At 36.8% G+C, this 18,987-nt stretch overlaps 1 protein-coding gene across 5 annotated transcripts in view; it reads right to left on the bottom strand.

The window, feature by feature from the left end:
- The window catches only part of Ints6 (integrator complex subunit 6), an 84,946-nt gene that overhangs the window by 686 nt on the left and 65,273 nt on the right, over nt 1–18,987 (bottom strand). For 4 of the 5 annotated variants that reach the window (XM_050152117.1, XM_050152119.1, XM_050152120.1 and 1 more), the window contains 10 exons: nt 17,625–17,777; nt 17,062–17,194; nt 15,602–15,696; nt 14,262–14,372; nt 12,573–12,788; nt 9,429–9,555; nt 8,598–8,740; nt 6,559–6,790; nt 2,620–2,982; nt 1,536–1,629 (listed from right to left, as the gene is read on the bottom strand). In XM_050152117.1, coding sequence (XP_050008074.1) covers nt 1,536–1,629; nt 2,620–2,982; nt 6,559–6,790; nt 8,598–8,740; nt 9,429–9,555; nt 12,573–12,788; nt 14,262–14,372; nt 15,602–15,696; nt 17,062–17,194; nt 17,625–17,777 — 1,667 coding nt within the window. The remainder of the gene's footprint in view (nt 1–1,535; nt 1,630–2,619; nt 2,983–6,558; nt 6,791–8,597; nt 8,741–9,428; nt 9,556–12,572; nt 12,789–14,261; nt 14,373–15,601; nt 15,697–17,061; nt 17,195–17,624; nt 17,778–18,987) is intronic. The other variant, XM_050152118.1, reaches the window with a different exon arrangement.

Genomic DNA, 18,987 nt, shown 5'->3' with positions numbered 1-18,987 from the left:
TACTTCTTAATGGACAGCATACATAAACTAGCATGTTTCAAAAAAAAAAACTGATTTTGGGAAAGATTATTTTCAAGTAGAATGAAAATGAAATCCAACACAACTCATGAGACCTCCACCCTATACAAAGAACTAATTAGGCAACTGAGGAATTCTGAGAGCAGGAGAAATAGTCTGCCTCCGGCAAAAGTACACCAACTGGTTATGCAGTAACAAATGCACAGCCCTCAAAACATACATACAAGTAACATTATACAGATCAAGCAGATTATATTTATATACTTAAGAAAAAAATATATAAACAAATACACACAGATATATGTATGTAACAACAGTTAATGGTACAAGAGGCTACGGATTTGAAAGCAAGCAAGGAGGGTATATGAGAGGTTCTAGAGAGGAAAAAGAGGGACATCTCATAATATTATAATCTCACAAAGAAAATACTTTCTAAAAAATTTGTTGAGTGCAAGGTGGTCATGGTGCATGCATTTAATCCCAGCACTCGGGAGTCAGTGGTAGGTGGATCTCTGTGAGTTCGAGGCCAGCATGGTCTACAGAATGAGTTCCAGAACACAGAGAAACTCTGTCTCCACCCTTACCTCCCCAAAGACAAAAAAAAAAAATTATTGGGGACTAGCAAGATAGCTCAGAAGATAATGAGCCACACAGCCAACCCTGAATCGTGATGACTTGAGTATTCAAACTCGACTCCTAAAAGTTGTCCTCTGACCTCTTTTTTTTTTATTTTGTATGTGTACCAAACATACAAAATAAAGTGGTAAAAATTTGACGAGAGATTTGTAAATTATTCTTCATACCAGAACAAAATTACAGTTTTCTCTTAAAAGAATGAATCTAGTCCTAAGAACAATGTTACAGTGGTCATTCTTCCTACCACCAAAAAGGAAAATAAAAAGGAGAAAAATACTAATATATACAAGGATTCTAAACATTATAGTAAAAGATCCCAAAGTAATTACTGTAGTACCATTTAGTCCGTTTTGAAAACTGTTAAAAAAATAAATACAAGGAAGAAATGCAAGTTCCTACAAAATGGAAATGAAAACTGGTAGTAGCATTTAAAAATCAGTGTTCTACTACAATTTGAGGAGTAGGGGCATCAAGTATAATAAGGTACCTACAACACCAAATATACAGCACGAAATGTTTTTCTGTACTAAATATAAGTAGGTGAAAATTATATACAAAATTATTACTATCACTGATGTTTTTTTAAATATCTTAAAATACTAGATGATCTGTTCCTACTTCTTTCTTACTTGTAAACTGATTCAATTTTAAAATAATATTAATAATTTACAAAGGAAAGAACCATAATCCCTCAAGGGTTTATGTGTCTATTTCAATGAACAACTTTGAATTTGCTAAAAGGGGGAAGAGGTGAGGGAGAAATCTCACACATTTCAATGAATTAAATGCATGCATAAACCCAAGTACATAACAAGTGCCATTCAAACATATACAGACTGAAACACATTCATTAGTGTTCACTAACAAACAAGCTTCTTTACCTGGATGCTTCCTTAATGACATTCTGTAAAAATATTAGTCTTGTTTGTAAACTGCCTTGCACATGCTTCAGTAAAGTGAAGATTCTTTCATATTCTTAAAACAAGAGAAGGAAAAGCAATTAACTGGCTTTTATTTGTATTCTCAGTGTTTCTCCTGCAGCTTTTTTGCACTGAGATATACTCAGACAAAAGTATTCCCCACAAAAATGTTACCACTGTTAACAGGTGCCCTACTTGTTAGATGTGTGCATGGAAGTATGCATCACCAAATTAAACAACTTTCCAAGCACCTTTTTGTTGCCCACCCCCAAAACTTTCCAGTCTAAGACAGCAGCCAGCCTAGAGGTGAATTAAAGAGCTCTGCAGTCACCCAGAGAAACAGGCAAACAGTCTTTATCATTTAAATTATAACTCTTAACACATCAGAAGGAGAAAACCCTAAAAGGTTCCAAGTTTTTACATCTAACTCCATCCCAGAGGCTACGACTTCCTGAATACCCTTCTACGACATTTCCCTATACCATCACAATGGTATATCCTGAACAGATGCCAGTACTACTCAGTTCTTGTGCCCAGAGAGTTCTCTTGCACGACAGTCTTAATGACTTTGGTTTGGGGCTAAAGCACCTCCAGGTAGCTATCATAATTCATGCATGATGATGGGTGGTATAGAGAAAGTTGACAAACACACAGGTTTTGAAGGGGACTTGCAGAGAACCGAATTTTGGGCTATATGGCTGTCCTACTTGTTAAGACACCCTGTCAACTCGACACTCACGCATTTAGTAGTATTCACCCATCTGTTTGGGTTACCTGTTCTACTAAGATTTGTCACGACTCTGGGTCCCTGTCATGGCAGCTACTCCATCTCTACAGTCTTTTTTAGCTGGATTCCCTGCTGTCTACCATACTGGAGTACCATGAGCACCAAGATTATTCAGTGTTTTCCAGCTAAATAAAAACTTAAATCTTACAGAATTCAAATAGTACTTTAAGACTAATCTAGAATCAAATATATGCTTTCGTGAATTTGACCTGCTTTTGCTTACTGGAATACATAAAGAAATCAACTAATTCTACATACTTCTTCCTGGCTTTCGGATCTCTTTCATAATTTGTGCTTTTAGTTCAGTGTTGACCTCTTCATGGCTTCTGCAATGCACCGATTTCTTTCCCTTGCTGAGTGAAGATGCTGGTATACTCTCTTCAGCACTTTGTTCTTTATTTCTTGGCTCATCATGATTTTCTAAAAATCCACCAACAGTGAGGTCATTATTTCCTAAATGTTCATGACCAAGGGCTTCTGTATGATTGGTTGATGGTTCCAGAAGATTGGCTGGCGATGTTAGAAATTCAGTATCCATAGTATTTGGTGTCATGTCTGATGAAAGCTGGTCTGCAACATGATTTTCAACCACATCATCTACTGCTGAATCAATAGTAGCTTCTGAAATGAAACCCAAGAAATGGGGCCAAAAGTGAGAACCAGTATTAAAGTACACAATAAAAATGCTCAAGTAACACAATTACCACAAATAACTCATTTCTTAGACTAAAACATACCAACAATGTGATAGGACTCTAAGACTTTTCCAAAGATACAGCATATCAATATGAAGCAGCATTCATAACACAAACTGCAATTCTGTGCTTAGAAATTTAAAACAAAGCCTATTTTAGCTTTCCATTTTATACCTTATTTTAGCAATTTTATCAAACAAGTTTTCAGTACTTCAGAAAAAAATACATCACTAAAATTGTCATTGTCACCTTTACCTTAGAGTCCTACCCACCTCATCTTACGCCTCTTTTAGTCTTATAAGCCTGCTATTTTTTAGAGACAAATAAGCACTGAATGGTGCTCCTGCTCAGCATTCTGCAGGGCACACCTCACAGCAGATGTTTTTTAGATCCCCAGCCATGCAATACTTTGGTGCCCACTTCAGCTCATTAGATCAGTAGACACAAAAGTTTACCAGCTTACCAATAAATACAAGATTCTCAGACATGACTCCTAACGTTTGGATTGTTCACCAGCCTCCAGAGCAGCAGCTGAACTTGTTGTTCTATATCCCAACGTAAAGACCTGGTTTCCACATGCGTTCTTGAACAACATTCCCACAAATCCACCGCTCTCCTCCTTCCATCATCTCCTTTCTAAATTCTACCCCATGGTTTGCAAACACTTCTTTACTAATAGTTCTCCACAATCTAAGGTCAAGGCTAAAAACCATAATAATTTCTGCTTTAATGAAAACCCAGCTCTCCTATTTAAAAATTAAAAACAAGAATACTGTTCTCCTTTTCAATTCTGAGTGTACAAGTGGGACATACAGCCACTGACTCCTTCACTTCCTAAATGTAATTTCAAATTTTCTATTTAATTAAAAAAAAAAACCCTCTTACACTTTTGAGCAATCTGTTACTTACCTAATCCCTTCGTCATTATCTTCATATTGAGCCCGGTGCACATGCTGTCACTTCATCTACTGTACATTCTCAAGCCCCTCCTGACATTCTAGGTTCTCAAAGTAGCATTAGCTCCAGTCGAGCCTCTCAAATGCTTCCTTTGTGCCCCAGCCTTGATGTGCACGATAACACGTAGTTTAACTAGGACCCCAGGAACACCTCACCAAGATCTATGCAGAGCATCATCTATCAAAAAAACTTTCAGTCCCACTTCCACCTGTCCCATTTGACACAAACTCAGAGATGGAGGTGCATCCCTCTGCAGTACTCCAGCTCGACTTCTACTCTAGCAGCTCCTCCTCTTTCTTCTAACAATCTGACTGTGCTATATAGTCACTTTCTTCTTTATGAGGCTTATCCCCATGATAGGTCACTTTTTACTAGTATCCCAATGATCCAGTTCTAACACCCTGCACGATGGTACATCAGCCAAGTAAAACACCACACTTAATGGCTAGTTTAACCTGACTGCTAGATGCAGACCTTGAATTGGAGTGATAGCAAGTGCTGGAAATGGGAGCCAGGTCTGTAGGGTGGTCCCAATTACCACCTCGGCCTAGATCTTCACCACTGCTTAGCAAGCCTACCACAAAATCTTCTCCCTCTCCCAGATACTGTTCAGCTTCATTCTCTTTCTTCAATCTCCTCTTTATCTCAGTAGTATACCTACTTTCTATTTACAGGAGAAAAGCAAAGCCTTGAAATCTCTTCTACACCCTTGTTCCTAATTTATTCCCAAACCCATTTTGTTCAACAGAAAGAAGCAACATTCTTTCTGGGCCATTTCCTCTTGCCTTTATGGTGGAGATTATGGCCTCTTTCATCTTTATTTTGACCTTTCTCTATAATGTGTCCATCATGTCAGGATTTAAACATTCTCAAAGCAAAACCACCATTTTCATCTCCATGAACTTTTTCTGGACCACCCGCCAGCCTCTCTATCCTTTAGAGCCAAACTTAAAACTAAGTTGTTCATACTCATTGTCTTTATTTTTCTCTTCTCACTTTCCCTTCATCCCATTTTTGAAGCTTTCTGTCCTTTACTCCACAAATAAATAAATCAAAGTATTATTGGTAAAACAGCCAGAGACCAAAAGATGTTTCTAATTTTCTTGGTCTGTTTTTAAGGCATTTGAAATTGCCAACACTTATGAAATTCACACTCACTGCTTTCCCAACATGCCTATTGTTTCTCAAGATACACACTGTCAGGTTATAATCATCTGTATTTACTAACTAGCCCCTGTGGACGCATACTAGTAACACTATAACATTAACTATCCTGTCTGCATCCATACCCTCCAGTTATTTTATACATTGTCTTTTTTAAAACGTTTGATCTTATCTGACTCTGGTCCAAATGAGGCCCTTGCATTGTAACTGGGATTCTATAAACCTTTTGTACCTCTCTTTTCACCTTAACAACAAAAACAAAACAACAGACGTTTTTTGTCCTAAAAGTTTCCCTATTACTTTAATTTTCTAACTCTACCCTCTTCCGTACTTAACATGTTTTTCTGTCTCTTTTATTTCCTATGGAATTATTGGATCCAGAGGCCTGATCACTCTAATATTCAACAGAGGGTAGAGGAGAAGGATCAAGCCTATTTAAGAATTAAGAGGGAGTATTGCAAAATTCCATCAAATGGTACATAATATTGGATGTCTCTCCATTTAAGATATAAGCCAGTGGGGGGTCACTATGTAGAACTAATAAAAACACTGATTTATTAAGTTTTCTATATCCCCATATATATTCTCCCTGATATTGCACATTATATTCAAATATAATTATGAAATCCTAATTAACCAGGTTATCACCTCCTTCAAACCTTTCAATGGTTTCTCACTGTCCTTGGGATAAAATAAAACAGAGAATCTTTACAACAGGTTCCAAGGTCACCCATGATCTGGATTCTGGACATCTTTCCAATCTCTTCTTACTAAATATTCCCAAAACCAATGCTATAATGGAAATCTTTGGTGTCTCCTTAATACCTTTCTCTTTATATATATTTTATACATATTACCTTTAGACTCTTCAGCATAGGTAAAGCTTTAATTTACACTCATCTACAAACAATGTTCTTAGGAAATTAATTCTTCATGTTAAATGCTTCCACAGTATAATCTCTAACATTTATCACACTTGTAATTGATTGACTATGGATTTCCTTGACTTCTGTGAGGACAGAGATCACTACTGCCTTGCTCACATCTGTAATATAGTATAATATACATCTAATAGTTAGTTGTTGGGTTTTACTAAACTGAAAAGTATATTTTAGCTGGTAGTGACAACACTCCTTCCAAAACCATTTGTGAAATACTTGAGATTTACTAACATCATTTTAGAGCATAATATATAATACAATAAAGCATGACTATATAAAGTGTTCATCAAAAATACATCCAAAAGCTACTACACACCAATTCACAATAAACAATACTCACTGGACTTTGCTGAACAATCTTTTTCTGTTTCTATTATAAAAATCTCTTCCCTTAGGAAACCCAAAATAGCAAGTAGTATTTGAAAGCCCCAAAGTGCTACCTTTATTCAGAGGAAGGGGTTTAATAAGACCTGGCTGTGCTTGAGTTATAGGTGCAGGCGGTCCTTTCCCTCCAATGTGACTATTCACAGCAGGGCTCTGCCGCCGGCCTCGCAAGAGTGGAGAGGCACATCGGCGTCTCTTCGGGATCCCTTGCATGCTTGGCTCTCCAGGCCGTTTGTGTTTATTTTGAGGTCCAGCCACAAATTCATCTGCTTCATCTATCATCATACCCTATTAACAGATATAAAATGTTATACATATTTTTTAAAATGTAATGGTCACCACTTATTTTAACTGATGAATAACTATACATTTATAGCATATAATGTAATAGCTAGACTTATGCATACAGTGTAGAAAGGTTTACTTAAGAGCCGACAAGACAGAATAGCAGGTAAGGGTGTTTTGCTTCACAATCCTGGGGACCTGAGTTCAGAGCTGAGAACCTACAGAAAGGTGGAAGAATCAGACAACTGACAGAAATTTATTTATCCTCTGACTTCCACGTGTGCCATGACATGAGCACACACAGACATACACTCACCCACCCATACCCACCCACACAATTTTTAAAGACTTAATTGTGGGATCAAAAGCTAAGAGCACTTATTACTCTTATCCAGTGGAAGGGAGAGGAGAACATGAGGGAACAGGATAATTGAGTTGGGGGAGGGACAGAGAGGGAGGACAAGGAAAGAAATATCTTGATAGAAGGAGCCATTATGGGGTTAGAGAAAAATATGGTACTAGGAAAACTGCCAGGAATCTACAAGGATGATCCCAGCTAAGACCCTAAGCAATAGTGAAGAGGGTGCCTGAACTGGCCTTGCCCTATAATCGCACTGATGAGCACCCTAACTGTCATCACAGAATCTTCATCCAGTAACTGATGGAAGAGATGCAGAGATCCACAGCTAAGCACTGAGCCTAGCTCAGTCGAAGAGAGGAAGGAGAGATTATATGAGCAAAGGGGTCAAGATCATAATGGGGAAATCCACAGACAGCTGACCCTAGCTAGTGGGAGCTCACTGACTCTGCATTGATACCTGGAGAACCTATCTAAGACCAAACTAGGCCTCTTTAAATGTGGGTGACTGTTCTGTGGCCATGACTTATTTCTAGTGCATGAACTGGCTTTTTGGAGCCCATTCCCTATGGAGGGATACCTTGCTCAGACTTGATACGGAAGGGAGGAGCTTGGCCCTCCTCAACTTGATATGCCAGACTTTGTTGACTCCCTTTGGGAGGCCTTACCCTTTCTAAAGAGTGGATGGAGGGTTAAGTGAGGGGAAGGTGGGAGGAGCAGGAGGAGTGGAAGGAGAAGAAACTGTGGTTGGTATGTAAAAGGAAAACAAAATACTTTTAAATAAAAAAATTTTTAAAAAGCAAAAATGTCCATTTACAAATTTTGAAATAAATAGGACTATTATTATTATTGATTACAATGTTGTCAATAGATGACTAAAACTTAGTCCTCAAGCTGAGACTTAGTACCCCACTTAATCATTATCTTTCCTTTCTTCACCCTTCTCCCTGTAGCCTCTGGTATACTTTTCTACTCTATACCTAAAAAGAAAATATCCCTTTCTTGAATATCCATGCCATTTGTGTGGGGGCAGGTGCATTGATGTCAGCATGGATATGGACATGCATACTATATACACACAGAAGTCAGGGGTTACAACCTCAAGCATCAGATCTCACCTTCCACATTAATCTAATGTTTAAGACATTAGATTAAGACACTGTGTGTTAGCTTAGCTGGTCGACTAGCTTCTGGGGGTCACCTGTCTCTAACTCCCAATTTGGCTTTTCTATGGGTTCTGTGAATCTGAACACAGTTCCTCAGCCATGCATGGCAAGTCCTTAGCCCACTGGGCCATCTCCCCAACCTCTCTATACAGTTTTCTTATGTGGCACAACTAATCTCAATTCTTTAATATTAACACTTTAATAAGATACTCTACACAGAAAATAACTTTAGCTAAATTGACAACAGCTATCACAAATAAGTTATATCACAGAACATTTCAGTTACCTTTTTATCCAATTTAAAGGGATTGCCAAATGTATGCAACCTTCGAGGCTGATCTGGATCAAGTTCTCTCAGTGGAGAAGGTACTTGCTTGAGGTACTCCTGGTAATTCCCCATTTGTGCTATAGGTACACTGTGCACTTGATCTTTTCAGAGAGAACATAACAAAAGTTACCCTCACTAATAATTACACTCATCCCATGTTACTATGTACTAAGTTAATATGGTGAAATTAAAAATATAACAACCTTTAAATCTTCAAAAGTAACATTTAAAGTACTAATTTTATCTTCTAGGCAAAATATAGTAGAATTTGTAGAAAATAGTAAATTGGAATTATCAAATGAATATAAACCTGTAGAGAGAATGCTTAAGTCACAGCAAAGGCTGATGATTATCTGATGTGATCTGCAGTAGATGCTATAGATAAATCAAGAAAGTAGAATATGCCATGAAATGGCCACCCGGAGCCAAAACTATCAAAAACTAAAATAATGCAAGAAAATGACTCTAAGTGTCCATGTGTCTGAAGGTATGAGGAAGGCTTAAAAAAAAGAAAAGAAAAAGAAATAAACTGGTAAGAGAATTTATAGCTAACAGTGACAGTAAAAAGGAAGGTAGGAAATATGAGATGAATTACCCTTTTAAAAAACAATTTATTTGTATATAAATTATTTTATTGTTTATGTATATCTGCATGAATGATTCTCCCCTTTAATGTCACTTGCTTGAATTAGTGAGACTATAAGCCTGTAAAATTTATGTTACCATTCCCTTACAAATTATAAAGAAAAGTTATTTTACAAACAGAAATATTTAAAATCATACTCTAACCTTCATCCTGGCCTTTAAGAAATTTGCGGGTGCTCTTTAAAAGATTAGATCTCATTCTTGTTAAATGATCCAGAAGATTCCGTCTTGGTATATCATAAGCATTTCTAAAGGTCTGAGGCTTCAAATCCTACATAAACACATTCAAGGATAAAATATTTCTAAACAGAATTTAAAAGGGTCTAAAATCTCTTAGCCCACAGCACAAGACCAAAAATAAAATATAGAATATTTAAGTTAATTATGTAGTTTTAAAAGGAAAAAAGAAAACAGACATATGATGCAATTTTAAATACACTGTTTTAGGGCCAAATGATAGAAATTTTATGGCAAGCTCAACAAAATAATTTCAAATTCACCTTTAACTTTAAAGGCCGTTCAATATGTTCTGAGTAAGAGAAGCAAATCACTTAACCAAAACCCCTTAAACACTGGAAGGGTTTCTAAAAACTGCTTTGACATTCAAGCATGTGACCTGATGAGCAAGAAAGAGCTTACAGTTGGGTGATAGCATCACACTTCCCTAAGCCTGATACCATCGATTCTTATCCTGTCACAGGCACTAACTAACTACAGGTAGCTTTCTGCCTGTGTGGAATCTTCCAATAGCTAAGTTTTCATCTTTTTTTTTTTTTTTTTTTTTTTTTTTTTGTTGCCGGGGTTTTCTCTTCTCTTTTTGTTTCTTCCCGGGGCCGGAGCGCGCGCCCCCCCCCCCCCCCCCCCCCCCCCCCCCCCCCCCCCCCCCCCCAGTGCTGGGCCGCCCGGCTAAGTTTTCATATCTTATCCGGCTTCTTTTACTTCACTAGTCTGTTTTTCTTTTTATTCCACAATACTATTTCATTTTATGGAAATACAACTTTATTTTTTAATAAAACCACATGGATTTTTTACTATTACAAGGCCATGAAAATCTGGCACCTGTATTTTATACAGATACATATTTTGATTTATCTTGACACAAATAAGAAGTGTTGATTGCATACAAATATTTATGTTACCTCTTAAGAAATCACAAGTTGTGTTCCTTCAGCCATTTATTTGTTTATTTTTATGTGAGTGTTTTTGCCTGCATGGTTTACCATGTATGAGCAGTTCCTCAAGATTCCCTGGTACTAGAGTTACAAATGGTTGTGAGCTATGGCGTAGGTGCTGAGAATCAAACTCAGGTCCTCTGGAATGGCAGCAACTGCTCGTAACTGCTGAGCTATCTCTTTGGCCCTTCCTTCACTCATTTATGAGAGTTCCAATTCTTCTGTGTCTGACCCAACACTAGACACTTCAGTAACTCTATGATATGAATATCACATTATGCTTTAATTTGCATTCCTCTGGTGGCTTAAAGGCTATTTACCTTACTATGTGGTGTTTGTGATTCTCTGATGAAGTGTTTCTTCAGTTGTGGTATTTTGGTTATTTTTACTGGAATATTCAATTTTTTGTTAGTGAGCTGGATGTCAATTATTTTGTTAGAAGTCTTTTATCACGTTAAGTGCTCTCTCTGACCTGTACCTTGCCTATTTTGGTTTTTTTTCTGTCTTCTTTCTTTAAGGTATATAGTACTAAGGGTAAAAACAAGGACTCTCAAATGCTAAGCAATCATTTCAACAACATGTTGTTATAACAGTTCAATGAAGAGCAAGGTATTTAATATTTTTGTTTGCTCTGTTTCGTTTTTAAAGACAGGGTTTCTCTGTGTATCTCTTGTTGTCATAACAACTAGCTCTGTAGACTAGGCTGGCCTCGAACTCACAGAGATCAGCCTGCCTCTGTCTCCCGAGTGCGGGGATTACAGGCGTGCGCCACCATCGCCCAGCTAGATATCTATTTTTTAAAAAGTTCAATTTACCATTGTTGTGTGTGTGTTTTATGTTATATTAAAAAAATTTTCATGAGCAGGGCTAGAGAGAAGGCTTAGCACTTAAGAGCACTGGCTGCTCTTCCCAGCAACCACATGGTGGCTCACACCATCTATAATGAGATCAGGTGCCCTCTTCTGGCCTGTAGGTGTACACGCAGGCAGAACACTGTATACATAAAAGATAAATAAATCTTTAAAAAAGAATCTTCATTAGCTTAAAACATCATCAAGACTTTTGTAATGGCATTTTTCTCTTGTAATTCAATAAATTAAGCTTGCCTGAGGATCAGAAAAGTAAAACGTAGAACTGGCCAGCCTTAAAGACCAGGTAGCAGTAACACATGCCTTTAATCCCAGCCCTAGAGAGGATTATAAAACGGGAAAAAACAGCTCTCTCTCAGTCTCATTCTGAGATTCCTGGAGGTAGGGTGGCCATTTTGGACTGAGGTAGAGGTTAAGAGTCAGTGGCTGGTTGCTTTGCTTTTCTGAACTTCAGGTGGAACTTTAGTTTCTGCCTCTGAGTTTGTATTAATTGTGCTACAGACTTTCTCGTTTTTTTTTTTTCCTTTTGTAAGCAGAAGGTTCAATTCTTCTATTTATGACCATGATTACTTCAAATAATGTGAGATAAATTGTCTGAATTAATTATTTTGTATAGGAATATCCACTGTTGTAGCACTGTTTAAAAGGCTCTTTTCCCATTTTGATTATCATGGCACCTCTGTTAAATGACTGTGAGAGAACCTGCTTCAACTCTATTCCATTCTACTGTTCCTCTGTGTATTTAACCACACACAATCATCCCAATATAACTTCTGTAGTTTTTCAGTTCTAAATCACATGGTTTCATTCCCTCAACTTTATTCCTGTTTTAAAATTGGTTCAACTATTCCATACCCCTTATATTTCCAAATAAATGTTAGAAACAGCTTGGTTATTGTCTACAAAAAGGCTACTGAAATGAAAACAGTTGTAATAATGAACATAAAGCATTTTAAGGTGTTCTATATGAATTCTAACACCAGCTGTATAATGTTTAGCAACCTTTAAGCCTTTGTTGTCATCTATAAAACAAATAAGCTTGCTACTCAATCAACTCATCCAATCACACCATATACAATTTCTGTTTGAATCCCAAAACTCAATGGTTTGGTGATAATACAATGAGTATCTTTCTGCAACCATATAAAAGGGCCTCTTGAAGCTTGGACAAATTGAATTCCAGTAATGTAAACTGCGACTTGCTCTATCATGAATACAACACAACTAAAGCAGTGTTGAGCTGTTACCTTATTTAGTAAAGCAACCTGGAACCCAGTATACTCCTTCATATTAAGGTCAAGCAGCCTGTGGGGGACATCCTCTGAAATTCCCTGCAGCATTTGTTGAAAACCTTTCCTATGTGCCATTGACAAACCATGTGACCGGCTTCGGACTTTAATTCCAGTTTCCTGCACTACTTTTTTCCCCACAGATCCAATGACTCTATCGGATTCAATTTTGGCCTAAAATAAAAAGAAACAAGAATTGTGTCGATACATTTTAAGTTTACAAATCAAATACTAGTGAATATGCCCTTCCATAAATTTATTGCATTTAAAAATTTAACGTCTCAAGTAATCACAGTTTACACTGAGTACTAGGAAAACCAAACATACCTTAAATAACAATACCTTATCAGTTAAAATAATTATAGTTCAATCAGGTAGAGGTGGTGTAGGCCTTTAATTCCAGCATTCAGGAGGCAGAGGCAGGCAGATCTCTGAGCTTGAGGAAAGCCTGTTCGAAAGAGTGAGTTCTCGGTCAGCCAGTTATACAGAGAAACCCTTGTCTTGAAGTAAAGCAAATAAATTACGACTCTAAACTTCTGCAGCAAGACAAACATTCCTTCAAGTTTTATTTTATTTAATCAAATACCCATCACTCATAAACCATGAAGTAAAATGTTTCATGAAAGAAAACATTCCCAATTCAGAGCCAACAAGAAATAAGACAATTGCTTGAAGACATTATGACTACATATTTACCGATGTGGCAAACACTGTTGCAGACTTTAGCCACATTTTAATTCCTTCTAAGTTTCAGAGAGATGTTTAAAGTACTAGATAAAATTTTTAAAAGACATTTACAATTTGAATGGAAGTAAAGTGCCTACTGCTTGATATTCGCAATATCCATTCATAGAACTTATTATAGCAGGAATAACAAAATCCCATAGTTTCACAAACAATTCCAAAGAAACAGTTCCCAAACATACAAAATAAATTGATATTCCTTTTCCAAAGAGAAAGATCATTCTAAAATAAATTCAAAACAAACAAACAACAACAAAAACTCTTGACTGAAGAGATAGCTCAGCGGTTAGAAACACTGGCTGCTCTTCCAGAGGTCCTGAGTTCAATTCCCAGCAACTACATGGTGACTCACAACCAAATGTAATGAGATCTGGCACCTTCTTCTGACCTGCAGACATGCACACAGGCAGAACACTATATATAAAAACCGACAATCATCATATATAGAAATTAAGCCATATTCATAAAATGAGAATTATTAAAAAATTTAAAATCAGCAAGCGTCCCAAATTCTAGTCTGGTGTGTATTAACTTGCCTCAAATGAAAGTAAGAAAATGTTGGACAAGGGTATTAGCTCAGTGGTAAAATGTTTGCCTACCATGTGAAAACCTCTGTATTTGACCCCAGCACCAAAACAAGAGTTCTCAAGAACTACTATTAACTACTATCTTAGCTATCAGGTTTTTTTGTTTCTTTTGTTTTTGAGACAGGGTTTCTCAATGTAACAGCGTAACTGCCCTGGCTGCCCTGGAACTCACTCTGTAGACCAGGCTGGCTTCAAACTCACAGAGATCTGCCTGCTGCCGCCTCCTGAGTGCTAGGATGAAAGGCTTACTACACCACCATTGCCCAGTTAGCTATCAGTCAAATTCTTAATGCTCACTTCTACTTTCCGACATTACCTGTTGACTCAATTTTTTGAGGTATGAAATGACACTGTAACTGAGTCCATACTCCATACTGTCTGCTATCAGATTAGGTGCACCCATCATTCTAACAGCTTTCTTCAGAGGCTACAGAAAAGAAGAGGAAACAGTAGTCAATGTCAAGTTTGTTCAAAATGTTCTATATACTGACTTTTTAAAACTCACCCCAAATTGCACTGAACATAATATAGTCATTATTTGTATTTCAGTAAAATGTTTATCAGTAGCATGAAAAGCAACTTAAGAGAGTTAACATGAATTAGAAGCATAGTAATCCATTTCAGGGCAGTAAGAATGAAGTCCTGAAGTTCTCAGTACATGGGGAGATACTCATGTGGAAGACAGGAGCAGACACACCTTGAGGTCAGTCAGTCTGACTGCTACCTGAGGTAACCAGCTGGATTAGAGCTGAACACAGCAGCTGAACTAGTACACCCTCCTTTCCTGATTTAGCTCTCACTTTCAGAAGGACAGTAACATCTACCTTAATCAAGTTATCATGGAATTTGGTGAATTAATACATGGAAAGTATTATAAAACCATCTGGCATACAGTAAGCTGTCACTAGGTGTTGACCCTCACTATTTCTATCATTAGCTGAGCTGAAAAAACAAATAAGCTCTAAAGAGGAAAGAAAGAAAATAAACAGAATAAAAATTTTAAAACACATATATAAAAGTAAAAATCTTCAGTAGTAAGGAGAATTTTCAGAGTCACCTTATACAGTAAAATATCACCATCAAACATGCCTAGTATGTGTGGACGAGACACAGACAGAAGATAACCAATGGCATGGAAAGTGCAGTAAGCTCTGGTGTCTCCTAAAGTCAAATCCCAGAGCTCCTATTTATTGCTCATGAAGCTCTCTGGTTAAGTCTTCAAGACTGCTGTGAAAGATAGTTGAGTCAAAATATCTACAAATCCCTTCCTTCTTACTCTGACAGGACAAGCAATTTAACTTTTACAATCATAAAATCAAGTTATTAATCTTCTGATGAGACTAGAGGCCACTTAGACTAGGTATAGACAGAAAATCCTAGGAATGACCACTTTACCTTTAGTTCCCGATCTTCACCTCATTTCTACCTCACAGAATGACTGTAAGGAGTAACACAGACATCACACTTAGGCCAATACCTGGCCTTTGCTATGCCACTATTATTCTATAAACCACTAAAATCTACATCATTTCACTCATAATATGTCATCTGTACATTCAATTTTCATGTCATTTACAGTTATGAATTATAATGTTGGTTATAATACCAACAATAAACTGTAAACGTCCAGGTCTACGTTAACAATGTTATCCTTACCCCAAGATAGTACGGAGGCATTGTCTTCAAATAACTTTCAAAGGACTGTCTCCACTTCAGTGTTGGCTTTGCTTTGTGCACTTTGAACAGGTCATCTGGGAACAGTCAACAGCAGAGCAGCATCACTCACTGTGCTCTAGTCAAAGCTCCTCTCAAGCCTGCTGTGTTACTGCTGAGGCAGCAACATCAGAAAAATCTTAAAAAAATTAAGAGCAGGAAACCTAGCTCTAGGGTTTTTGTTTGTAATTCAATTTTAAAGGTGAAATGGTGCTAATTATGGTCTAAAATATACACATTAATGAAGTAGCATCAGAAAATACACAAGGAAAAGAATCTTATGTCCTGTTAGAAAAATCAATAGTTCCTACTAAAAAATACCTTCGAGGCCAGCCTGGTCTACAAGAGCTAGTTCCGGGACAGGCACCAAAGCTACAGAGAAACCCTGTCTCGAAAAAAACAAACAAACAAACAAACAAAAACCTACTAATCCCTTCGCTACAACTTTGAAATCTGATGTTTCGTGGAAGGAATGTTTCTCAACACTCCTCCAAAATGACAGCCAGATTGAATCTGAAAACAAACACTGGGCTTTCTAATGTCAAAACAAATTCCTTCATTATAAAAGTATTTTCAGGGCTGATAAGAAGGCTCAGTGAGTTAAGACGACAGCAACATGGCCTAACAACCCAAGTTCGATCCTCAGCACCCACATGGTGAAAGAAGAGAACCAACTCCCACAAGTGGTCCTGACTGCCAAACATGCACCACAGCACATATGAGCACATGATCACATGTTCTTACACAAAGTTAAACATAAATTTAAACAACCCAACAACCACTGGTGGATGGCTGCTTGAATAGCAACACCCGGGGACAACCTGTCACTTCCACACACACACTCACACGAAACTGTTTTCCAAATAAAAAGCTGGATAAATTCTTAGACATGTACTCAGATTTTAATGAATATAGCATGTTTTGTGCATTAAGCAGAAAACGTACACCAAAAGTATCACTTGTAAGAAATCTTGTAGAAAGTTAGAATATTTCATTTTAAAACTTTTAGATATAGTAGTACCTTTATAAAAAATTATAAAGATTTTACATTGACTTTCAATTTATCAAAATCACAATCAGATTATAATTAAAATGCCCTTACGAATACTTAGCATTCTCATTAATTTCCAGAGATAAGTAGAGAAGGCTATTCCTCAGCATTATGTAAGAGCACATAACAAGAATAACTTACCTGCTAGGGGCGGTGGTGGCGCAGCCTTTAATCCCAGCACTCGGGAGGCAGAGGCAGGTGGATCTCTGTGAGTTCAAGGCCAGCCTGGTCTACAAGAGCGAGTTCTAGGACAGGAACCAAAAGCTGCGGAGAAACCCTGTCTTGAAAATCCAAAACAAAACAAAACAAAACAAAACAAAACAAAACAAAAAAAAAAAAGAGAATGACTTACCTAAGAGAGGAAGGAGGACTGGGTAATTGTAAGGCATCACAAATAAGTTGACACAGTTCAGTGCTGTACTAGCTTTCAAGTAACCAAAGGGATGACCAAGTTCATTATACTTTGCACTATTGCTCACATATACCTGTTTAAAAAGAAAGGTTAAAATCCATATTCAATAAGCTTTCAGTGAATGTTATGCAAACCATGGATTGATTCAGTTTAGCTTGTGTGTACATGTATACATATATATGTATGTGCAGGCCCTGGTGTCTTCCTCAATTGTTTTGTTCTATTCTTTGAGACATGGTCTCTTACTGAATCTAGAGCTCACATTTCAGCCAAACTATGCAGCCAATGAATCCCAGGTCTTCTCCTCAATGTGCATATGGGCTGTTGTGTCTGGCTTTTTACACAGGTGCTGGGAATCCAAAATCTGGATTACCAGGTCTTTATGCTTTTACAGGAAATACGTTACTAACTGTCCTACCTCTCCAGTACCCAACCCCCCAAAAAAGAGGAGGAGAAGAAACACCTCACCTAAACGTTTTATTCACTATAGATTTTCCGCTTACCTGCCAACATGTTTGAGGAGATTTCCTTTCTAGAATAAACTGAGTCAGTGGTGAAGGTTCCAATTCATACTTGTCAAAAGGCAGTTTGTCAATAACCATTGGTTCACAGTCTGTACATGAAAATTTCACTACAGGATGAGATGTACGAGGTGGCTAAAGGGAAAACTCTCATTACTATTTACACAAAATACCAGAAATCAAAACATCTTTAGTAACTTTCTCTTATCAGTTTACTTTCTCAGTTTTGTAAGTTTGATTTACTAGAAATATCATTACACTGGGAAAACAAACCAATGTTTAAATTATGTAATATCCCCAAGAAAAAGAAAAACATCAAACTTTATAAATTGAAAATCTATTTGTTTAAAAGTCAACTTTATCATAAATACAAAATTTAGAATAAAAAGGATTCAAGTAATTTAGAATTAAAAGGCATTCACTATTTTTATATCCAAGAAAGAATAAATGTACAAGTCTTCATTTATGGCAATTAATTATATAAAGTAGTAACTTCCAAGCTAATTACACTTCTTGATTAATTTATGAATATTTAATATTCAGACAATATTTACAAACTATTGATATAAATATATAATAAAATGTTTATGTAATAAAAGACACGAGTCTTATATTTATAAGTTCTGTTTTTTTTTTTTTTAAATCCCTCAATGGATGCCTCTGGCAGGTTATTCCATTAGTATATTCATTCATAAGGTACCTAACACCTTATTTTGAAGATCCCTGTCCTAGAGGCATAAAAAAACACAACACTTAAAAAAGACAAGATACTAACTTCTTTATCTCTTAATATAGACCCCTTCATAAAAACCTCACTAGTCAGGAAAAATGTATGAGCTATAATTTGAGATTTCATTGTCGGAAAGGGCTCCATTGGCTTCAGAACTCCCAAATCTACCTTTAGGATTAAAATCATCTCATTTCTCTTACGTCTACAGTTGTCTACTTGATTATTCTGACTCTTACACAGCCTTCAGTAAGAGTAATTATATCTAATTTCTCTCCAAACTACACGTCTTCTTCTAATAACCTAACCATTTTACCTGTCAAAGACTTAGATAAAATAACAGTGCAAAGGCAGGCTGATCTGTGTGAGTTTGAGGCCAACCTGGTCTACAGAGCTAGTTCTAGGACAACCAAGGTTATACAAAGAAACCCTCTCTCAGGAAAAAAAAAAAATCAATCAAACAAACAAAAAATTACAAATACAAATAAGGAAATCTTAATACATTTATAATTCAGTATCCAAATATCAATAAAAGGTAAGATAATATTAAATTCCAAAGGAAACAAGTTACCATTTTTCTGTTGCTTCATAATACCATATGGATAAGTAAATAATGGC

This window comes from Alexandromys fortis, unplaced genomic scaffold (assembly GCF_014885135.2).
Source record: "Alexandromys fortis isolate MF-2015 unplaced genomic scaffold, M_Fortis_MF-2015_v1.1 scaffold_75, whole genome shotgun sequence".
In the NCBI taxonomy this organism is placed as follows: Eukaryota; Metazoa; Chordata; class Mammalia; order Rodentia; family Cricetidae; genus Alexandromys; species Alexandromys fortis.
This window is presented reverse-complemented; position numbering and strand designations above follow the sequence as displayed.